Here is a 25,464-nt window from a genome sequence, read left to right as displayed (position 1 = left end):
TGTTGTAATAGGTTTTTATTTTTGCACCGACAGGAAAAGACATTTGTTTTAGTTTTATCATCCTAAGAAAAATAAATAGATGATTCTGTGAACAGCTCTGACAATTATATTAGGATATCTAAGTTCTGTTTTTTCACTCAAGTATATTTATACAATGAAGCACTATACAAATATGCATGTTTAACTTTGGTTAATGAATATATTCAACTGCAACAGCAAAAGTGTGGTTTAACTTTGGAAACAGTTTAAAGCTTATGGATGACAGAATATTTACAACATATTTTATGGCTTCTATTCCTCCTTTTGTACCTGCAGGACCCAAGGTTTCGGTATCCAGGACAGGGCCTAGATATCCAAAGCAGCACAGTTTGCATGCAGACACCTAAATAACCACAAGATTCTCAAACAAGAGTCTCCATCCCAATTTTATGACATGCCTGGTGTGGTTTTTTCAAAAGATCTCTACATCCAAGACTTTCCAGAAAACTAGCCAACAAACTTGAGCTTTTATTTTTCATGCTTAAATGTGGGATGATCTCCTTTTTTAAAAATCCACAGTTGTTTTTGGTCGCTGAGATTTAGGAAAATAAAACACCAAGCCAAAGAGCAACTAATCTCCCACACTTCTCTGGGAAGTGTACATGCCTGCGAGGTGTCTGAAGTGAGGTCCCCAGTCTGTAAGGTAGTCATAATTCTGGTCTGCATCTGACAGGGTTGAACCCAAGGAGCTGAGGGATCCCGCCAAAGAGCCGCTCCCCTCAAACGAGTAGGTCTGAAGGGAGTCGTACGGAGGGACGCGAGGATCTGTGTTTGCTTCCTCCAGCTTTTCCGAGATGAACTGCCTGAAGATGGCACTGTCAGGGCCCACCTGCAGGGACTGTCTGTACAGGCTGTGGATTTCCGTGGCCACCTTCCTCCGAGGTCTGTGTCCCCGCAGGACGGTGCGGGTCCTCAGCGCTGAGATGTCAAAGGCCTCCGTGTCCTCCTCGCCACCTCCCTCATCGTCATACCTCACGATGTTCTCTCTGAATTCTTCCATTTTCTCTGAAAAGGGAGACTTTTTCCTCTGCTGCCGTATGGCTACAATTGCCAAAAAGAACACTGACCCAAATAGAAAAGAAAAGGAAAGAAAATAAATAAATAAAAGCAGGATAAATTAAAAGAAGCATAGGAAGACTTGGGAAGAAAAAGTAACATTTCTTAATATCAATGCTGTTGCAAAGTGAAACTGTGTTAAATTTATAGAGCTGTAATTTTTATGGTTTTGGTACGAGCATAACGTGTGGTGGGGAAATTGCTACAAAGTGATGTATAAAATAGGTGAATTAAATGGAGGAGTTCTTTGGGTAGATGGGGCTTTGATGGAAACACAGGTTACGCTTTTTGAGGCTGCTTTGGTTTATCACATAATATATCAATTTCATGTTCAGAATTCAAACTATTAATCTCTCACTCTCTCTCAGATCACCTTCCCAGAAAGATCAAGTGAAAAATGAGGCAATGAGTATCCTCCCCAGCTGGTTGAACCACAGGGTCTGCTTCAGTTATTTCTGTTACACTGGTTTGAAAATTTGAAGACTATCACTAAATATTTTGTGACGTCGTAGCAGTACTTACTACCAATGCCTATGAAGAAGACCAGCTTATTTCTCTCATGCACGGAAGCTTTTTTATACTTTACTTTTAAGCATTATGTTTTAATTCTACCTCATTTCAATTTTAGCTGAATGATTCCCTTGAAATAGTCTGTGGATTTCCTAGAGATTAACAACTTACATTTTTAACTAAATCTTACTGCTTTTCTACCTAATAAATAAGTACTTTGAGAACTGTAATTTCTTCCTCATACAACTACCAACAATGAGAGGCTTCTACCTCACTTGGGGATATGAAGGATCTGAAGTAGTTCTTTATTTCTACATATTTACTGTGTACTATTTCATTTGATTAGGAGATACCAAAACCAAACTTGAAAGACGTGGAAATAAGAATTTCTAAAATCTTATGATATATTTACAAGACAGAGATAGTTTCAACTCTCCAAACCCTTTGCATGGTGAAATCTTCTAATGGTACATGTGATGATACAGAAAAGTGGGGAAAAAAAAAAAGAAAATTCAGGTTTCAGATATGTGGCAAATATATTATGTATAGAGCCTTTTATTATTTCACTTTAAATAATCACAAAAATGTATTCAAGATATGTGCATCTGTAAAGTGTGTGGTAGTTCAGTTTCTTTTTTCTTTCTGATTCTTGTACTTATCTCTATCCCTGCTTTGACTTTTGCAATATGCATAGGCCCAGTGTACACAAAGGGTTTATTCCATCTGGAGAGAGGACCTTGATGAATAATTCCACTGGTGGTCTGGGTAACACAGTGATACGGTTTCCCTCACAAAGTGACCAGGTTCAGATATCCTGCAGGAATCAAAGGAAACTTCAAATACACACTAGCCCCACTGTAAGCTCACCCTGACTTCTAGGTCTAAGGCAGGGTTTCAATCAGGAGAGCTGCTTTCCAGTGCCACTACTGAATATTGACTGGGAGAAGAAAAGCTCAGATCTAAATAAGATGATTCTGGGAATGTAGGCAAGTCGAGAAGCTACAAATCTCTTTTCTCTGTTGGACGCCAGGAGGTGGAAGTAGGGGAACCAGTGCATCCCTGGACTTTGCTATGGTGTAAAGAAAAAGCTAGTGTCTGGCCAAGAGTATTCCCATTATGACATAATAATTATGAGGGACCTTTCTATTGCTTTCATCCTTGACCTGTCTACTCAATGTATTCATAAGAATAAAAAAAAAGAAAAAAAAATCTCGTTTTTTTTGTAGGCCATTCTGATTCTGTAGTTTCATTCATTTCCCTCATTTGAGAGCCCAAAGCCATATGAAGATGCTGATTCATAATTGAGAGGTATACATGATGCTTCTGGGCAACTCATTTAGCTACAGGACTAAATGATAGGGCTCCATCTGAGGAGAAACTTCAATGAGTTCTCACCAAGTGATCCAGTCAGGAGGTCAAAGGTATGACAGGGAATAATTAGAGCCAGTTTTTATTCATTATGCTGAGGATAATAAACCATAACTTGTGGACAGAATGCAGAATATGGGTGATTTTTAAACTGTTAAATCTTTTTTTTTTTTTTTTTTTTTTTTTTCAGTGGTTGTCCTGGTTTGAGCTAGAACAGAGCTAATTCTGTTTGTTGATTTTACTTTTCAACTCAGTGTCTTCTAACTAACTGCACTTTCTGAAGCTAGCAGCATTTTTTCATAGACAGTCTCTGCTTCTAGCAGTGACAAAGCTCCATGTTTAGAGTTACTGCAGAGGGCTGGGGTGTGCAGAAAGACTCCTGCTTCTACTTGTTCCTGGGAAGCCCCAGGTCACTGCTACATCTTGTGCATCGTGTTGAGGGTGCAGTGAGTAAAAGGATGCACCTGCAGGGAGAAGTGGGTGGGACAGGTGACCCTAAATTGACCAATGAAGTCAGCCTATGACCAGTATAAAGCTGAGGGATCACGAGGAACAAGCATCAATGACCAGCTTCCAAGGAGAACTGTATCTGTTCTGCCTTTGATCCAAATCCACCCATTCCTGATTCCAGTTCCAGAACCCAGCTCCTGAATCCAGTTCCCATCTGCTGCTGAGTCCAGTCTGGGACTTCTCAGTGCCAGCCCATAGCATCAGTGGTGACAGTGATGTAATTGTCATCAAGGGGGTTGATTTTGATACTGGCTTTGTATAAATTTGTGTATAATTAATTTCATTGTTACTACTGTCATTAAAGCTGTTTTAGTTTTCCAGTCTGTAATCTCTCTTCCTTATTCCCTTTCACTTCTCCTTTTTGAAGAGAGAGGGGTTAATTAAGAGTGTCCATCATTTATCTAGGGGTCGACCCAGCCCTAACCTTTGACACTGGTTTAAAGTCAAAATAATTCCATTAGCTTTATTGGACTTGTTCTTCTTGTCTTCTGTTACTATTATGGCAGGACACAGAATAGAGTTACAATCCTTAATCTTCAAACCTCATGTTGGTTGTGGTTAATGATGGTATGCTTGGTGTTGTATGCTGTTTATGGACTGGAAGAAGCATTACTGTGTAATGAGGGTGAAAAAAAGACTGTTCTTTACCTAGATATCCTTCATATGGAAAAAAAAAGGGATTACTTAAATTTTATTTATATTTCTTTCTGTGCCATAAAAGTTTAAAATTATTAATCTTATATTTGCTCCCGTGAGGAGACACTGAGGGAATAATTCTTAGCGATTCTTTTTCTTTCTTAAAGCAGCATAATTTTTGTTATTATTATTTATTTCCAGCCAATATATTTGTATAGATAAATATTATGCTGCAGTTTTAGAGGTTTTGTTCTCTTATTTTTACTTAGAATTTTGTTGAAAAACAGTTTATACTAGGTTTACACCATTTATAATGATTTGATATCACACCACTTAGTGAAATCTTGATTCTGTCTTAATTTTCTTTGGAATTGTTTGTAGTTTCATTAGTGGAAAAAAGGTTTTACTACATCAATTTTTTCTTAGTATTTTTTGATATGATGTTTTATGAAATACACTTCTGTAAGGCATAATGTGGTTATACCACATTATTACACAAGTAACAGGGATGTGGAATTCTTTCACTGTTGCTTTGCTGACATCAGCTTGAATTTGGTCTTGAGGCCCAAAACCACCATCAGTGACCAAGCTCTAAGGTCAGTCATTTTGCCTTGGAAAACAAACCTACATGGCTCAATCACTTCTTTTTCTTTCGTTGCCTCAGCAGCTGCCATACCTTAACCTCAGCAACTCAGTCAGGTTCAGAGTTTCATGGAATCATAGAATGGTTCAGGCTGGAAGGAACCTTTAAAGGTCATCTAGTCCAACCCTTTTGCATTGAACAGGGTCATCTTTCACTAGATCAGGTTGCTCAGAGCCCTATCCAACCTGACCTTCAGGATGGATATTTAGCCTTTGGGGAATGATTAGTACAGTGTGTCTGTTGTGTATTCAAATCACTCATCAAACACTACAGGAAGATCCATTTGCTGAGAAAAAGGAAATGCATTTTAGCAGTGATAGCTGCATGCTTCACCAGGGGAAGAATTTTCCCCGAGTGCTGTTGCTCCAAGATGTCGTGCAGCAGCCACAGCTCCATGCAGTGGAGGAACAGCCAGCCTTGGGTGGCTGGCCTGCTTTGAGTGCCATGCACCAGCTATGCACAGTCCTTTGCAGAAGTAAAGAACAACTCCTGTACCTTTAAAACACTCTCAAACTCACTTTTTGTATCCACAAGCTCCTAAATGTAATGGAGGTTAATTGGATGTCCCATGAGAGGCAAAAGGAGATGCCTAACCTTTGGAGATGTGCTGGCTGGAGATGCAAAATAATTAATTGATAAAGAAAGTCCTTGTTTGTTTCTGGAGTTGCTCTCTGATGGTATTGAATTTTCTTTTTCTTTTATTTTGTATTGATCTTAGCTCCACGTTTGGCATGCCTCAGGCACAATAAGTAGAGTATTGCTGCTTCTAATATATTCTTAAACCAGCCAATTTCCTTCTGTATCGCTGTCTTCAGCTTTAGCTGGACTCAATACAGATTTTGGACCAATACAGACAAGTAGGATCGTGACTCAACTAACGCCAACTTTTAGGACATTGTGTTAGAATTCAGATTTTACTGAAAACTGAGGGGCACATATTATAGTTCGAAAACAAAAGAAATTAAACTTTTGCCCTCTTGCATTTTTTTCTCAATAGAACTTACAGGCTTCCAGTCAAGGGAGCACATTGGTCACTTTATCAAGCCTACTGTAAAAGGAAACAAGGTAATTTCTCTTACTCATACTTACCCAGGAGTATTAATATACAAGCCAAAATAGCAACTAAAGCTTCTGTGCTGAGGCCCATGGCATAGAGAAAAGCTCCATATCGACAGTAGAAGACCTTAACTTCGGTGTCACAGTTGCAGACAGTGATGGTGAGAGTATTTGTGCTGGTCAGGGGTGGGGTTCCATTATCCATAATTAAGATGGGCAAGTAGAAAGAATACTGCTCTTGCATCCTGAAGCCACTTTTTGCTGTGAAAATTCCAGCTGTGTTATCTAGGAGATAATTATGCATGATACAGATTTATCAATTTTTAACAACAGTAGAGCTCTAGTGGAATTTGATCTATTTAAAAACAATGGTACCATGCAAAGATATATATTTGCAAAGTTAAAAAAAAATAAAACCAGGCACTGACATGTGGTAAGTTTTCTTGTGGTGAGTCAATAGTGAATAATCACATTTTATACTGACATATGTATTCCAGGGGAAATACTAAAATTTGACATAGGAGCTCTGTTTTTAATGTTCAGAGCTAGAAAAAATCCCACCGTGTTCAGTACCTGCCACCTGCTCAGCCTAACTAATTGGTCCTTAAAACAGTTCCATGTAACCAGCTGCTACTAATCCATCAGTTCACAGATGAGATATAGACAGTTTACCAATCAAAAGGCTTCTAGGATGTGTCTGGCAGCACACAGGAAAAGCAGGTGGCAGGAGAAAGAAGAGAAAGTAAGAAAAAAATCCACTAAAACAGGCTTTTATTTCTTTTCCTGACTCAAAAACTGGAACTAGCTGAGTTCCTACTGTCTAAATTAGGGGAAAGTTGCTAGAGGCTCTCCCTTTGCTTCCTATTTAACTATTAGTGTTTAGATATCAATTCTGCACAAGACAAAAATTAGCCCTATCTGAATCTTGAAACATCTATAAACGCTTTCATGTCAGAATTTTTTATCCTGACAGGGTGAACTATTGCATGTGTGCATGAATGTAGATAGAAAAATAAAGTGTTTCTAGTATTGTCTGTGTGATACATTGAAGTGTTGGGGTTAAACCCCCAGCCCTGAATGAGGGTTGGCAGATGGGTGATGTCCACAACCATCTATAGAAAGACCCTTCTGACTGGTTTTCACCCAGGGTCTGGCCAGCCTTGGGTGGGAACTGATGAGGAGATCACCACCAGGTGCCCCCACCTGCCACATTGACTTGGAGGTGGGGCAAGAAGCCACCTCTATAAGAGCTGATTTTGCTTGCAGTAGGGTTGGGAGGATTCTGTATATAGTGTATGTGTTGTGTGAGGATTCTGATTTGAAAGGGTTCTCTGATTCTTCACAGAAAGTGGAGTTCCCAGGATGGCAGAGCCAGCACATGAAGCTGTTTCTGAGTCCCTGCTCTGTCCCTGGGCTCATTCTCTTTCTGCTCTCATCTCCCATGGCTTGGCTCCTTGCCTGGATCACTCCCTTCTCTATGTCCCCTGTGGTGGGTGAGTGCATTGACTTGTTCCTCCTCTGGTTGTCTGGCACTTTGGATATCTGGTGTGTGATGTGGTGGATGGAAGAGTTTGGCTGCTGCTCTGCCTGTTAATGATAATATCATTCTATTTTAGTGGTCAGCAGAAAATACATCTACCCAAACAGTGTACTGAGGTTAGCTCCCTCATATTTAAATTCTTTTAGGTTTCTGTCATAATCCAGAAGATAACTCTAAGATAAAATGCTCCAGATCTGTAGACTCAGTGTTGCTTTTGCCTAGAGCTATCCCCAGTCACCCAACCATTTCTGTGAAATGCAGCAGATAGGCAGATAATGAGGGATGACCCTACCGTGTAGTAAAAGTTGAGATTTTTTTTTCCCTCTATCTATAATCACCAAAAGGAACTGGATGTATTGCTTAGTGCATGACTCTGCCCAGCCTTTGAGCAGCATGAGCAAAGGTGGGAAAGGCTGATGGTTTGTGTGCAGTTTGACCTTAATGTAACAAGTTATTTCTTCCTGGCACTGAGTGAGAAGTTGATGAAGCTGGGAACTGAAACGCATATTAATACATGAACTGGAACTCTGGTGATATTGAGAGAAGTAGTTTGCTGGTTAACGTAGTCTGAACTTTCTAAAACTTCTTTGCATTGATTTATTCACCTAGCCAGGACATTCAAATAATTAGCAAAGTCAATAAGAGCAATGTGTACTTTAGCTGAGTCTGAAGAAGCAATTTTTGTAGTCTCAGCAGACTGAGTTTAAGTGGTCGTCCTCCCTGTACTTCCACCAGATATTGCACTGACATTTTCACCTCACAGTGCTTGTGCTTGATATCCTTTTATATCACTCTTTGAGAGTCCCATCAATGCTTCTGAATAACATTAAAATATATATGGAATACATTTTATGATGTCATCATTAATCAAAATATGCAGTTTAAAATATATTAAGAAACAAGATTATATGAATAATTGTCAGTGGTTATTTTGGTTTTGCTGAAGTGGTGAAGAATCTCTTACTGGCAATTTTGTTTCTTTAGACAAATAGATAATTTTAACAAGAAAGCTGATATTTCCCAGCATATCCTACACTTAAAAAAGAGAAATACACTGGTATTCCTTTTTTTTTTTCTTTTTTAATATCAGCATTTTGTCTTTCCTTGAAATAAACCTGTACTTTGTTTGTGTTGCTTGGCAGAAAAAGGAAAATGAACTGTTTAAGTGCTACCAAATTAGTGGTTTTGAAATGTTTGTATCTTATAACAACAATTTCTAAATAAGTGGAAGGTTTTATAAAATTGGTGATGTGAGGACCACTAAAGGCATGCATCTTTTACTGGGAAGGTCTTAAAGAGCTGCATGAATAACCCTACCTTGATTATCTTTTACAGTAAAATGTGAGTTGTTCACAGCTTCCTGAGCCAATGAGAAATAAAAATGGTGACCTTCTTCTGAGTCATCTTGATCCACTGCACTGATGCTTTGAATTAGCTGGAAATAAAAATAAACAAAATTGTTTAAGAATAAAAGTATTCACTTGTCCTTTAAAACACTAAAAGGACATATGAAGCATGTTAAACTGTTGATGCTAGAGCTGTGACCTGTGAATATATATGGAGTGCATGCTGTGCAGTCACAAGTATATACCACCTATATTTAGTCTCATTGAGACACATGTTCTGCAAATATTCTGTTTGTTTTTTTTAATCTGAGAGAGACAATCATTGAAATCCTGAGTACATGTATAAAAGTTTCTGGATCAAAAGACAAGGGGTATCTGAAGTTTCTGTAAATGAAAAAGTAATCATATATATATATATATATGAGATGGACAAAACACTATATCTATATATCTATCTTTTTTTTCCAAGGTGGAAAGTGTATCATTGTACATTTGATCAAATCCCTTTATGCAAACCCCACTTCCTTCCAGCCCACAAACATATTGACATCATTCAGCTGATATATTGTAGCTCCAGTAGGTGTGATATGGCGACAAGTTCACGTACTGAATGGTTGATTCTGGATATTGTAACAGATTGATTATAGAACTTCTTGGCTGCTTTTTGTCAAGAAAGCAGAATAGCTTTCATCTACAAATATGTCAAACCAAATAGTCATTGCAAGGCAAAATAAAAAATAACAGTTATCAATCAAAAGAACAGCTTTTGTCTCTATAGTTAAAAAAAAAAAATCACAATATAATTAATATTATTAACAATATTGCTGCTTAAATGAGCTTATGTTTGTTACATTTATCAGTAAATACTGAATGGCCTGGGCATCAGCATAGATTAGTATGTATGCTCACTGACCAAGAGGAAAGCAAACTGATGCAAGCCTATTTTATTGCCACTAATGAGATGAGTGATATACTTAGTGACAGAGTACAGAGGATAAAATTTCTTGAGGAACATTTTTTTCCATTCCTTAGAACAGGGAAAACAGCTAAGGTGATGCAAATACAGGTATAGGCATATGAGTCCAGAAATCAGTCAGGGGCAATAACTAATCACTAATACTACCTAATAATTCATTTTTATAAGGGAATATAGTTCTCAGAATACGCTCAATGTGAACAGCAGTAGAGAACAAAACTATATATCCAGTCTAAAACATGAACAACAGCATGTTTTCATGGCCATGTTCTGCCATATACCTGAAAGAATTGAAAAAAAGACACTGCTGGCCTTTGCTGGTGATTTGCTAACAAAATTTCCATCGCTGCAGCTGAGAAAAAAGCTTTGTGTGGAGGTAGGTCTCTATACAGTCCGTGATCTACCAAGCCAGACTGACTGTGCAGAGTAATACAATAACCTACAAAGAGATCTTAGCAACATCTTGTTTCTTTATTTTTTTTTTTTAATTTAGTCACTTGGCAGAGAAGAATTATCTACTCATCTACCAAAAAAAAAGTCAAAAAAAAACCCTTTAATAATAGATGTGATTTTTATGTTTCCATTTTTTAATTCAGATTAATAGTTATTTAACCAGGTATCAGCAATATCTTTAGAATGTATGTTTATAGGAGGTCTTTCATTGTCTAAAAATCATGAAATTATTGTTATGAATTAGATACAGGTTTGCTATTTCATTACTGACATTGCTATTTTACATACAGAAAGTATTTGTCTGTATAAATTTTATCTATATCTGATGCTTTCATTATAACTCTCTATTTGCTTAACTGAAAAAAAACCACCCTGCCTTCCCTTGTTTTGATCTCTGCTGTGCTCTTCCACACAAACCTGACTCCCTTGGTTATTCTAGGCATATTCACATGCCTTTAAGGATTCACCCTAGAAGCAGGGGAATATTTGGAACATAAGTACAGGGCAAACCCTTATTTATTTCTCACTATATCACTTCCACTGCGATTCAGCAAAACCCAGATGATTCCATAAAATATTCAGAGAGCAATAGGCAGCTCCGATTCTGCTGACTCTAAAGGAAAAAACACCCAGAGAGAAGGAAACTGTTTCTTTTTTTCTCTAGTTTCCTAGGCTTTTGTACATTTAACTTAGGATATTCCAGCCTTTCACCAAGGAAACTGGCATCGCAGACTGAAAAATTGCACTTCTAGTTTGTGAGACAAGGTTTAAAACCCCTACATTCTAGTGTGCAAAGAAAATACAGTGAATGCTCTGTTCATTCTGTGAGGTTGTAGCAGTTATTGTATTGACTAGGATGAAATTTAATTGCTGTAAAACTTATTTCAAGTCTCATTAATCTAAAAGCTTTAATAATCCAGCAGTTCATTTGAAAATATGCATTTCTGAGATTAATTAGCTTAATTTTCCTTGAAAAACTGGTTTAAGTTCATGGCAGGTGAGCTTCAGTTACTGTTTCATTCCAAACTGACTGAGATCACTGCCAGGTACAACAAGGGCTCCTTTCATCAAAGGTCACAAAAATGTCTTTCTATATTCATCTTCCTCATCCATCTGATTTTTCAACTAAGAAATATCATTGGGGAGAGTCTAAGATACCAGTAACAGCTCTGATCTCTCATCAATTAATTTTTTTTATAAAAAGGAATTTCTGTAAACCATTCTGAATTGAATGTCTAGCTCAGTGTTGTTTGTTGTCTTGAATTTGAACTATGGAGGTATCCAGGAGGAAGAAGAAAGCGTCTATGTTACAGTTCTTTCTGCCTCGGAGAGCTTCCTCTCCACCAAGTTCAGCTTAAGGGATAGACAGTCCTAAACAATCATCATTAGTATCATTAATTTTGATGCTAGAAAACTCAAAGTGTGCAATTTGGAGTCCTTTGAGTATGTTCCTATACCCAACTATATTCCTACCATTCCCACTAGACAGCTGGAAGGCAGTAGGAACAGTTTTGCCATCATTGCCTTTCTACTTCAGTTTCTTTTTTGTTTTCCACTCAGCAGCCTTCAAAAGGAGCTCGGTTGTGTTTTATGGGATGTCAGAGATCTGATCACCCAGCTGCTTTGAGAGTACAGAACTCGTTTTCTTCACATTTGCAGAAGACTTACAAGTAGTTGGATTTTTCTCATTGCTTGATAATGTTTAATGACCATCAGAGTCTAGTGCAGGTAAAAGATGAAAATGTTCATTACTACAGTCAACACCTCAATTTTCAAAGTAGAGCTTCTCCCTTAGGACCAAGGTTCTCTTTTTTGACTGCTGCTTATTCTTTTCTGAAAAGCAAGTTGGCAAAATATTGATCTAGTTTCTCTGTGTCTACTGCAAGATGTTTCTGCTCAGCTATAAATAAAATGCTATTCATCTTAGCGAAGGAGTAATTATAAAGCTCATGCCATGACACTGAGGTGCCTTTTTATGTCTATTTATATATGCTGATGAACTCTTCTTATCTGTTCCATTGTGCTTTCAGGTAATGTTGTTGAATCACAGCCTGTATAAAACAGAAAAAAGAATTTTCCATGGGCTACTGTGCCCACTGTTTAAAAATGTGAAAAGTTACACTCAGTGCAGCTTCAGATGCAGTTTAGAATAAGTGGCTGCTAGACTATATTGTGCTTTCACAACTTCACTATGATTTTATACTCTAAGAGATGTCCTCATTGTTTTTCTTTTCTTTTTTTAATTTTTATTTTCTTATCACTATTGCCCAGATGCTTTTTGTAAATGATGAAGAGAGCGTAGCAAGGTGAAATAATGAACATTGGTTTACTAACATATTACTTTCACTTCTCTGCTATCAAATATCTTTTTAGATCTTGGTTTGTTAGAAAGGATCTGTTTTAGCAAACTGCTTATTGTCGATATGAATCCTATACCCTTAGAACTTAAAGATTTTTCCATCTTTTCTTCTGCCAACGATTCATTATGTAGAGAAGTAATATGAAACAAGCACTCTTCATTTTCACAGAAACTGATGATTGTTTTGTTATATACTAAGCACCAAGTAAATAAATTTAGCTTTTTTATCTCTAGCCAAAAGTACTCTGCATAGGCAGTCACTTTGGAGCAAATAAAAACCACTAAGCAAGCTGCAACATCAAAATAACTTCACATGTGATCCCCAAATTACAGGATCTTAGAACTGCCAGAATAAATATGAATTAGAGAAGACAGCTTTAATTCAGAATGTAGGTGTATCCAGAGCTGATTGTCTTCAGCTGAAACCTGTTTCTTGCACAGTATGAAGAAAGACCAATATCCACAAAAAGGACTGAAATTACTGTGCATAAAAATTCTAGATGGTCAGTTAGCTTACCTACGATGTAAGACATCATAGCTTACTTCAAACTTTCAAATTTAAATTTCAGGATGAGTTAATTTATTAATGCCTTGGGAATTAAGCTTTCTGGGTGAAATCCATTCTTGATGGGACAGCTCTAGTAGTGTTACCTTTGAGACAGATTTGGTCCATTTTATGTCCAGATTATTTTGATAGAATATTGCCTCTAGAATTCAACAGCTTGTAGCTGCTGTGCAAACACATAAAGGGTAACTATAAGGAATTAATAACCTTTTGTGCTCATAGTTTACCATGTCTGCGTACAGTTATAAAGTAAAAATATCCAATCAAAAGAGAATGCTGGTTTTGGATGCCTTATGAATATTTTTCTCTTTGATCTGATACTAGCTATAGATCTAGTATGATAGAAGTCTGTTTTATACAGCAGCTTTCATGTTTGAGCATCTTGAAAAATAATATATTTAATACTGATGGTGTAGTGAAATTAGTTTTTCAATGTGCAAAAAGATTTATTTGTGGTTATACAGCTGACTTGGAGAGTACAAACCTGTAACATGAAATGGATAGTGAGAAATCCATTCAAGCTGTCTGATTAATATGATGAACTGATTTAGAATGACAAAAAAATCCCCATATTTTTTCTTCCATTTTTATTGTCAAATTTCAAATTGTAGTCCCACAGACCAAAATGTAATGCCTTTTTTTTTTTTTTTAATGTCTTCCAAAGGCCAAGCTAAATGTGTCTAACTCTCACAAAACCACCATATAGGGACATGAAAGTCAATACTCATTGAACAAAAGCAAACATTTTATTTTTTAAAAAAAATCTAAAGCTTGAAACCAAGAATTCTTTTCTAAGTTCAATCTACCATTAACTGCCTCTGAGTTTGGATAGTTAGGATAACAATTAGTTTTATTCATTATGTGTTTCACATTCTTTATCATGGCCTCGTATACTCTAAGTGTAAAAATCTTATCAGCTACAAGACTCTATGTTGTTTTTATTGTAACACAGACACCAAGAAAAAGTAATCCAAATAAAACAGTATCTTTCCCTCTGCAGTGCTTTTCCTTCCTTTCTCCCAAACACTATAAGCTGGAAGATGCAAATAGATTTCAGAGTAGCCCATGAAAGTAGACATATCTCAGCTGAGATCAGGGAAGCAAGTGAATTCCAGAGGTGCAGAACATCTCTGAGAATATCTCTCAGCATATTGTTTCCAGCTAGATGGATAGAGATAACTACTTTAGAAATTGAAATGCAATAGAATAGCTATACAAGCTTTGATCTCCACTTATAACATGTAAGTAGATTCCTGAGCTGCTTGGAATTGATTCCAGAAATATGGCTAAGATAAAAAGGTATGTGATGTCCTGATTAAGTCCTTCAACTGCTTAAACTCATTCTTCTGAAATGTAGATTCTGTTATTTGGTGGACATCCTGGTTATCTATAAAATAATTTTTGAACTTTTGGCTTCTTGCTAATGAAAATAAAGAACTTTTTTTTTAAATGTGAATAAAAAGTAAAAACAAAATAAAAATATAGCAGCACTGAAGGAGATACAACAGCTACCAATTCTGTTTTAAATCACAGATGTTGAATAAAATACCATAAGGCTTGACTGTGACAATTATGCACTTTAATAGCAATTTCCTGTTGTTCTTCCTAGATTAGTTGTAAATGAGAAGATTATTTAACGTTACTGTCATCGTCTCTAAAGACTGGACTAAAGATGCCTCTGACTCTCAAAAGCCTGTAGCAACAACAAAGAAAAAGCAGGAAAGAAAAAAATCTAGAGTAATATTTTCCCTGTCTATAAAATAGAAAAAATGTCTTGCTTATTTCTCGTTCAGATATTAAAATGTTAAACAGGATTTTTTTAATGAATTTATATATTCTATGCTTAAAATATCATTATTGTTACTTCTACTAGTCTTTACAGTGTGATTTTTCTCTGGTGATTCTCAAAATACTTAAAATGCATATACTCAATTTGTTAGTGAATAGTAGCCATTAACGGGCTAGCTTGCAGATGTTATTTACCAGCAAGAAACTATAAAAAAACAACCTTGGGACACTGTAGGGAAGTCCAAAACATGGATTACAAATATCCATTTCATACGTGTCTGTTTTTAATTCATGGTGTGTTGAACACAAGGAACATGAAGTGGCATTTGCTTTAATGCCTGGGCTTTGATCTGTCACTGAGTTACCCAAAACTCAAAGGAAATGTTTTGCTCCAAGTACGTCTAAAGAAGAGGTGGCCTCTGCAGCCTGGAAGAGTTCCAAGTGCAGAACAAACAAACCAACTGCTGATAGAAAAATAAATAAGTGGATTAAAAAAAAAATAAAATAAAATATATATATATGTGTGTATATATATATATTACTTTTCCTACAAAGAAACCTTTATTTAACTGCAAACTAATCAAGGTCAAAGCAAACCAAGCTAGTATAAAAAGAAAGACTTTGTGATTCAGAACTAAAAAAAAGCAAAACATTTGAACAGAAACATCACAAATATCCCAAAGGTCTCTTTTGTGTGTCCAAAGAATTCTTTAAACTGGTGAAAAAACTATAGATTTTTCTGTCTATAACTTTTTAATGTTGCTTTCTTTGTTGCTTATTTTGTACCTGTTTTGTTATTTTAACTTTAAATATCTTGGTTTTGTAGTTTTCAACTGCAGTGTGGAGGTTGACAGCACATTTACTGCACAGCTTAGGTCTTGGGTTGTGTCCTGTTTTGAGCTAGAACAGAACTAATTCTGCTCGGTGATTTTAATTTTCAGCTCATTCTCTTCTAAGTAGCTGGACATTCTGAAGTAAATGGCACATTTCTACAGTGTCTGCTTTTAGAAGTTTTTATAAACCCTTGGTGTTTATAGTTGCTACCAAGGGTTGGTATGTGCAGAAAGGTTCCTCCTCATACTTCTTCCTGGGCAGACCAAGTCACTGCTAAATGTTGTGAGCCATATTGGAGGTGCAGAAGCACCTGTGGGAGGAGTTGCCAGCAGAGGTAACCCCATACTGACCAAGGAGGGATTCCATCTCATATTCAGTATAAAGCTGAGGGGTCATAAGGATCAAGCCATCTTCTTCAATGACTGATGTCCAAGAAAGACTCTGTCCATTCTGCCTTCAAACCCAGTCTATGTGTTCCTGAATCTAGTTCCAGGACTCGGCTCCTGAATTCAGTTCCCATCTGCTCCTAACTCCAGTCTGGGACTTCCCCACGCCTGCCTACAGCATCAGTGACATAGTTATCAGGAGGGGGAGTGGGTTTGATGTTGGTATATAATTAATTTTATTGTTACTGTTTTCTTTAAAGCTATTTTAAGTTTTGGGGTTTTTTTTCTAAATTTTTTTTCTTTTTCTAGTCCATAAATCTCTTGCCCTTATTCCCTTTCTCTTCCCCTTTGGGCAGGGAGAGGGGTTAATAGAGAGTGTCTGTCATTTGTCTAGTGGCTGACCCAGCCCTAATCCTTGATGGATAATAGACCCAGGTCACTTAAAAAAGCTGAAATAAAGCTGCAGAGGAAAGTGGGTGGAGAAAAATGGAGAGTCAGCAGTGTACCTGATGGGTTAGGGCAGCCAACTGATGTGACCCCATTGGCTTCAGGAGTGAGTAGGAAATGAAAAAAAGCCTCCAGGGAAAGATGCTTAATATGACAATCTCATATGCTGCCAGCTAGGGAAGGTGTTGCAAAGGTGTAACAAAGATTTCCACTGAGCTAGACAGGGTTTGAATCCAGTTCACAAATGATGATTTTTAACCAAAGAACATAATGAATCTGGTTTGAATCTGATCTAGGTCTGGTTCTTCTGGACTCTTATGCTGTTGCTGTAAATAGTACAGCTAGTTTTAACTTCTGTGGCATTAAGCTGAATCAAATCTATGGGTTATACTCTTTGTTTCAATTTTTTTTCCCCAGAATTTTCTGACTGTTTTTCTTCTATTACCTGTTTTAGTAGACAAACAAAGAGATGGATTGATTTTGTTTTAAAGGGGGAAAAAATACACATCAGTCTTCTGAAATCTAAATTTCAATGTATACATATATCAACAGAACTGATTTTGGAAATAAGCAAATACAGCTTGTACTCATAGTACTGAAATAATCAGTGTTAAAGGACATAGTAACTTCTCAGACCAAATCTTCAGTGTAATGAGAAAGCTGATAGCTAACTCCTTCACACTTACCTGGCCAGAAACTGCATTTTCACAAACATATGTTTCATAATATTTAGGGAATTCTGGTGCATGATCATTAACATCAAGAACTCGGATATATACATTTGCTTCTGAAATTTTTTCAGGATTTCCTAATATTTAAAAAAAGACAGGAATCAGAAGTTATAATCTGCAATATATTTTAAACTGATGTAGGCATCAGAAAATCTTACTTCTATTCTGCAGAGAAGAAGACACTGAGACCTGCAGACACATTTTATACTAAATCTTTTTAATGAGTTCAAATATATCCTAGAGATATGAAAATAAGCATTTTTTTCTTTGCTGGGGTTCTGTTTACAAAAGGTATAAAAACAGGTGGGGTTTTGGTTTATTAAATATTTAATATAAATATATTAAATATACTATATCTTTACATACATAAGCACATTTCATGTAAATTTTTGAATTTGCTCACTCTTTCATTTACCAAGTCAAAAAGTGATGTAAATTGTAAAAAGTGAAATCTAATCTGGAGAAATTAAATATTTTATACTCTCAGAACAATTTACTGTACTAGTTATGTGTAAGGGTATGTAGAAGGAGAGTTTCTGTTCCTGTAAGGGTATGTGGTCAAGGACCTTATTCAATGCAATATGAATTAATAGGAAAAGGAGGAAGACATAAACAAGAACATTCAGGGATACAAACCTGAGGAACAAATGGTAAGAGAGGGGGTGATGAGAACCAAACCTGACCCAACAAACTAATTGATGGGGGAATGTGAGAGTGTAAGAAAGTTTATTCCTGCAAGGTTGTTAGATAAGGGACCTTGTCAGTTGGGAAACCAAGGGAGAAAAGGGGGGAAAACAGAAACAAAATGTACCAAGACAGACCTGGCAAAGCAAACAGAGACAATGACAAAAAAACAGATGACAATTGACGGACTATCCAGACACCACAGGGCAAAAATTCCAGATAGACCAATCCAGATTTTATAAACTAGAGGGACCCCAGACCTGGAGGGGTGTGGGAATCGATGGGGGGTGTGCAGGGAGGAACAAAGAGGGGGCAGACAGAAAGGGGTATGAAAGGGGCCAGTCAGAATGCTTGTCTGGGTGAGCCCTGCACCCTTCTTATTGAATCTTTTCCTAGCTGTCTCTCTGAGCAGCCTGCACTAGTTGCAGATATCCCTGCTCATTGTAGGGAGTTTGGACTAGATGACCTTTAAAAGTCCCTTCCAATCCAAACTATTCTATGATTCTCTGCATAATCTCACTCTCACTGCACGTCTGTGTGCTGCAGGGGCTACATACCAGCTACTGGTGAGACCCACGTACCTGGGGGTGAAAACTGGCGACAGCTACTGGAGTCAGATTGGGGTGTGGGAATCCCCAGCCTGTGATGTCAGCTACTGAAATGAGTGGAGGGCACAGGAGACAAGCATCTGTATCTTCTCCAGGCTCAATGTGTGTGGGGAGTGTGTTTTCACTAGCAGATTTTAAGCTGGACTCAGGTCCTTGGGCACCTAGCTGGGCTCCAGGGGCTGGGCAGGAGGTTCCTGGGCCAGAGTGGCTGGAGGAGGTTCCTGTGCTGTCTGACATCACTTCACACCATGGATACCACAACGACTGGTCACAGTCTTTTAAGAAATTCTGTTACGCTTCCTCAGTATTTTGAAGTTTTGGGAGAAAATGTCACCAAAGTTCACACGCTTTAAAAATTCATATGTTTTAAAAATATTTCTGCCACACCTAAACATGGAGCAATTGCAGCAAAAATTGATATTTAACCCTAGGCAAAGCAGAAAGCTGAGACTTTGAACTTGGAACAAGAGAGCTGTTCTATCCACTGGCCTCCAAACACATATTTGCAAAGAAGTCTGATTTTTGCCCAGGCATGTCTAAGGCATTACTGCTGACAGACATCACAGTCTGAGCTTATAGTTTTGTTCCAAGTACTATTTGCATACCAGGTTTAACTCTTAGGCATTTTGTACTCACAGAAGCTGTACTGCTTCTCTTGTACAAGTATACTTTATTACTGTATATTTCTAAAGCCACTTCATTAGTGTGGCTTTAGATATAAAAGCTATGTCAGTATGGCTCATTCTGGTATGAAAAAGAAAATAAACTCTGCTAATATAAGGCAATTTCCCCCTACATTTATCGCATTTACACAAGGTTATATTGCTTTAACTACCTCAGACAATGAATAGCCAGACCTAACTATACTATTTTCACAGTACAAAAGTTGTGTGTAGACTAAGCTGAAAAAACTATTGGTTTATGTAATAAAAATGTTTATAAATATGTCACCCGAACCAAGGGAAGGAAGATCTACAGGTACAGTTCTCCTGGAAATACTGGCTGCATGTGACTTGGGTGGGCATGTTTCACTGGGTGAGAAATTGGTCATATGGCCAGGCCCAAAGAGTAGTGGTGAATGGAACTAAACCCAGCTGACAGCCAGTCACAAGTGGTGTTCCCCAGGGCTCAGCATTTAGGCCAGTCCTGTTTAATGTCTTTATCAGTGATCTGCATGCAGGGATTGAGGGCATCCTCACTAAGTTTGCAGACAACACCATGTTGGGCATGGGTATTGACCTGCTTGAAGATAAGGAGGGTCTACAGAGGGATCTGTACAGGCTGGATCAGTGGACCTAGGCCAACGGTACTGAGGTTCAACAAGGTCGAGTGCTGGGTCCTGTATTTAGGTCACAACAACCCCATGCAAAGTTATAGGCTTGGGGAAGAGTGGTTAGAAATCTGCCTGGAAGAAAAGGACTCGGAAGTGTTGGTAGATAGATGGCTGAATATGAGCCAGCAGTGTGGCCAAAAGGGCAAATAGTATCCTGGCTTGTATGAGAAATAGTGTGGTCAGCAGGACAAGGGAAGTGATCATCCCCCTGTACATGGCACTGGTGAAACTTCATCTTGAATACTGGGTTCATTTTTGAGTCTCTCACTCCAAGAAAGACACTGAGCCTCTGGAGCATGTCCACAGAAAGGGAATGAAAAAGGTGAGGGGTATGGAGTACAGGTCTTCTGAGGAGTGCCTGAGGGAACTGGGGTTGTTTAGCCTGGAGGAAAGGAGGCTCAGGGGAGACCTTACCACTCTCTATAACTACCTGAAAGGAGGCTGTAGAGAGGTGGGGGTCAGTCTCTTCTCCCAAGTAACAAAGGATAGGACAAGATGAAATGGCCTCAGGTTGTGGCAGGGAAGGTTTAGGTTGGACTTTAGGAAAAACTTGTTACTGAAGGGTTATCAAGCCCTGGAGCAGGCTGCCAAGGGAAGTGGCTAAGTCACCATCCCTGGAGGTATTTTAAGACTGTGTAGCTGTGGTGCTTAGGGACATGGTTTAGCAGTGGATTTGGCTGTTCTATGTCACTAGTTGGACTCAATGATCTTGAAGATCTTTTCTAGTCTAAACAATTCCATGATTCTATGCCCGATACCTCTCAGAAGTCCATCTATCAGCACACCAAATTCTCACTTACATGGCATAGCTCTAAGAAATACCTGCCTTCTCCACAATGTAATTTATTGCTCCAGTAGGCAAGAAGTTTCACTACAACAGTAATGTTCAGATTAACTTGGACTTATTTTTGGTTAATGACCATAATGAACATATTTTTTCTGGTGAATAAAATAACCTTCAGACATTACAGATATATTAAATATCTATTAACCTAAATATCTATCAGTCTCTCAATATACTTTGTCTAAACCAGAAGTATGTCATTCACAGGAATATACATTGTAGTTAAAACATGCCTCATGATGAGTGCTAGTTTCACCACTACTGACCTGTTCAGAAGTCCTTAAGGCATTTTCTTAAAATAGTCCAAAGGACCTTTAAGACACCAACAAAAAGGTATACTCCTTTCTGCCTCACTTCAAACTGTACAGGTTTGGTCGATTCTTACATTGCTTTTTTTAATGTATAATTCACTAGTTGCTTGGAGCAAACATTTGTTTTCTTGGATCTTATGGTACCTGTGCTGATAGCTTTGAGTCTCTTGCCAAAGGAAATGGCAGCAAAAGCAACTACCACAGAGATAAAGGGCTAGAAACTCAGCAGTTTCACACTGCTATTCTTGTGTGAAATCATTAGAGTCATGCTAATATACCAGAGCTTGTGAACTGTCAGAGTCATCCCAAAATGTCTGTGGGATGACATTTCTCTTGTTGAATCACACCATCCAAAATACAATTGACAATGAAACAGTGCTCAATTTATGTTTCAATTATGTGTAAAAAATAGCACACACTTTTAGAAATAATGCCACCAGGGTAGGTCTTAGTTAACCTCTTTTACTTAAGTCAGAAATGGGTGTGTAGGGCAGGGATTTAGCTGGATTCACACTAAAAGGAAAACTATGTAACACTAACTAGGAGGCAAGGAATACCTTTGGTGGCTTTAGGTGGATATAAAATGGCATGGGAAGGACCTAGCCACCTTGGCCTATTCCAAACTTTCTAGGTCATAAGATCCACAGCATACTGGCTTTAAAGCCTTCCCATTGTTTGCACAAACATTCAGATAACACCTTTCAGCCTATACCTGCCCTTCATATCTGTTTTTTTTTTCACCAAATAACCCATCTTTTTTATTTATTTTTGGGTATATTCTTGTTTCTACTCCCTTATTATATTTGGCTTGTTGTGTTGTGGTTATTTTGTGGGTTTATGGTTGGTTTTTTTTGTTTGTTTTGTATTTGTTTCTGTTTTTTTTTTTTTTTTTTTATTTTTCTTCATCAGCATCTGGTTAGTGGCAAAGAATATAATTTCTCACGTTTCTGTTAGAAGTTAACAGTATGGAAGTTCTTAATTTTTCTGAAATCCCAGGTGTTTCTTTCTCTGAGAGAGCAACAACAAAAGCACCCTTGGAATCGGTGTTTGGTAAATACTTAGTGATGATTTGGGGTGAAGCAGAGTGATGGTAGGCAATACTTATTTTGTCTTTTATCCCTGGCACGGAGAAATAGTTATCAGAATTTGAATACAACTATTGTATCCATATCCTACGGTAAACTAAAGATTTTTTTCAGTGAGCAGAAAATTTCTTTGTCATAATCTCCTTGAGAGAGCTCAGAACTTGAAAAATAAGGTCTGAGAGAAGAAGATATCAAGTGCAATGGGCTTGATGAGTGTGAAGAATGAAGCTGATATTTTAAATACTAGGCACCAAAATTAGCAACTTGCTTATTTTGGAGCTGTGTGAAAAGGAAAGTACTGACCATCTCTAGAGATAATGTAGAACTTAATACTTACAGGGCATTAAAGAAAGACTGACATTCTAATCAGCCAGTAAAAGGAAAATTGTAGTAATAGAAACTGTAATAATAACAATAGTAGTTGATATAATTTAATTTAAGCTAAAGCAAATTTCTTTTCTTCCTAAAGGAAATGGACATGATTTTTTTTTTTTATTTCTTTAAAAAGGACTAACCTAAAAAGTTAGTGTGTCAACAAAAGCCTCTATGACCAAAGTAGGGTGGCAATTAAATATTGAATTTGTGACATGATCTGTGACTGAAACTTTCAAAGAGCTGTAAGTTATGTAGTCATGAGTAGGTCTGGAACCTACTATGAAAGAACATCTGCCAAACCCAGTTGGAAGATGACTTTTCTCTTGCCAGTAAGTTTGCTTATGAGTGGTAGTGCACTTCTCCAAAGAGCATATAGAGAAAAGAAGATCAAAGTATGCTCAAGCCAGTTGTTATCATTGGGAATTTTTGTTAGTCACCTAGAGTTCAAGAGAGAGAAAGATGAAGCAGATACCCCTTTCTAAATTAATTACTTGTCATTCAGTCTTCATCCGGCTCAGTAAATCTGTGTTAAATAAGCTAACGACTTAAGGATTTCTTGTTCTCATGCATGGTTAGAGTCATGTTTACACCAGCCTTGCCCTATGTGGAAGCTGATTACAACCAAGTAAAAACTAATCAAAGGAAACTTGATTTCACTTGAGCTAAAACCAGTTTAGGCATAAACTGTTAAACTCAACAGATTGCAGGTTCCAATGGCTTGCATGTAAGGTCTAATGGTTTAGATCTTGTTCTGGGTACCTTTAATGGTCATTGTAATGGAGGCAAAAGGTTTGTATCCCTTCTGAATGCCAGGACCTCAATAGACCTCCAGGGATTTTGCTGTTGCATTGCAGTTTCATTGTCCCTCTCAGGGGCAATGAATATCTTGTGTGGATGGCATTTTTTTTTGGCTTCAGTTGGAACCACGTCATCCACCAAATGTCTCATACACATAGTGCACACTACAACTGTATTTCAAGAAATAAAATGTTACCAGTTCATTATATACACCATTTCATGTATGCCTAGACCAAGGTGACCTGTCTTCAATGATTTTGAATATAGTGTTATAGACAGTGACCATATCATCCTTAAAGAAGAATAAGAACATGAAGATAATAAGGGCTTGGTGTCTCTACAGTAACTTTCATTACTGTGGATGACTTCCTTTCTTTTGCTGCAGGAGACACTTATCCATTTGTAACATTTGGGGGTTTTGAATTTTATTGTTGAACTAACCAGAAAAGTCCAGACCAATCTCATCCTGCTGTGTTTCCATAGCACTATTCAAGACATGACAGAAATATGCTGGAGATCAATTTTACCAGCACCTGCCAGCTGCCCAACAACATGAGAAGTAAAATACATTCATGTTTAAAAACTCACAGAGAAGCTGAAAAGGAAGAAAATGCTATCAATTCTCAAACACAAAATAAAGAAAATGCCTACTGACTACTTGATGTTAAATTAGCAGTAATATTCTACATACCAACAGGGAATGCTCCCTTTTTGGCACAGTGCAATTTATGAGTATGTGTTTAACGTACTGTTAGCAATAAATAGCATTTAATTTTGGTTCAGGATTTAAAAGAACATGCTAAAATTATTTAGCAAAACCTGTCTGATTTATCAAGTGGGCTCCAGTTTCATATGGTTTTTTTTTTTCTTCCTTTTTTCATCTTCCTGAGGATGGATGTGATTAGTTTTTAGATAATAACCCAATAACCTTGTTAAACTGCTTTATAAATCAGTAGCTGTTAGTTTTCTAGAGTGTTGTCCCAGAGTTAGAGCAACTAGATCACTAAAAGCACAAACAGAGGCAAATTGCATTTGACTTTCAAACCAAACTGACAGGTGGAATCTATATAAAGGATGCTTCACAGATTTAATTGTCGCTGAAGAGAAGTCTGATTTAGGCCTTATATTCACAATTAATGAGCCACAGGTTTCTGACTGGTGTTAAATTAGACCCTGGCTAATTTCACACTAGTCAAAAATGTGGTGTGAAATTAAGCAGGGTCTAATTTAACATAAGATCTTGCACTGCAGGAGCAATTCATATGCTTCAGTGTAACTTGAAAGCGTTACAGTCTCGATCTTATTACAATTTCCTTTCTTTTTTTATAAGGTCATCTTTTATGAAAGAGCACAGGACCTTGGAGCTCAAATACATTCCACTTCTATTTAACTAATCATTTTAATAATACTTCTTAATGTAGCAAGCAATAGTAATATAATGAGAAAGAAGCATGTATTTTTCCCTTAAAAGAAGGCATATTCAGAGGATAATTATAGTTCACAGTACATAAAACACAGCGTTCCTTAAATTTCTTACTCACTTGTTTCTGTGGCAGTAACAGTTATGTTGTGCCAAGAAGTTATCTCTCGGTCCAGAGGTTCAGTTGTAATGATTGTTCCATTGTGCTCATTGATGCTGAACAGTCTCTTTAAATGCATGCCCTGGACAATAGAGTACCTGCACCAAAAAAAAAGAAAAGAAGAGATTCCCCAATACTGAAATGTTCCATCAGAGGCAAGGACATAGAAAGCTATTGTCAGCTGAGAAAACAGAGCTGTGCATATATACATATAAATGCATGCTGCCACAACTCAGAAATCGTGAAAAATGTACACTGATAAACATTTAGAATTCACTGCTGCCAAGATCAAAGCTCTTCTTTCTATAAAACTAAATATGTCTCAGATCTATATTAACGTGAGCCGAATCTGAAATGCATTATTCATTCTTACTTCTAAGCTGGGCTCACAGCAGGTGAATGACTTCGTTGAAAAGAAACAGCAAAAGTGCCACTTGTGAAATGAATAACACTAACAGCTAAGTGGAGGTATGATGGCAACTCTTTTTTACCACTGCTGACATGCTCTGATGCCAAGGGAATGGGCATTACAAAGACAGACAGACAATGCTCTGCGGTGAGGTGACGCCTCGGTAGGGTACAAAATCCGAATGCAGGAGATGG

General features: G+C 37.4%; 1 protein-coding gene across 1 annotated transcript; it reads right to left on the bottom strand.

Annotated features, from left to right (window-relative positions):
- Positions 1-610: 610 nt before the first annotated feature.
- LOC103774395 (cadherin-19-like) lies at positions 611-24,959 on the bottom strand (the record flags this gene model as incomplete). Its single annotated transcript, XM_008941797.1, has 5 exons — positions 611-1,101; positions 5,852-6,103; positions 8,676-8,793; positions 17,199-17,320; positions 24,823-24,959. Coding segments are annotated over 5 exons (1,120 nt in total), but the record flags the coding sequence as incomplete, so codon positions are not given.
- Positions 24,960-25,464: the final 505 nt, after the last annotated feature.

The sequence above is a fragment of the Merops nubicus genome, unplaced genomic scaffold (genome assembly GCF_000691845.1).
Source record: "Merops nubicus isolate BGI_N331 unplaced genomic scaffold, ASM69184v1 scaffold17556, whole genome shotgun sequence".
In the NCBI taxonomy this organism is placed as follows: domain Eukaryota; kingdom Metazoa; phylum Chordata; class Aves; order Coraciiformes; family Meropidae; genus Merops; species Merops nubicus.
The sequence above is the reverse complement of the archived record's forward strand: the minus strand, read 5'-3'. Positions and strand labels throughout refer to the sequence as shown.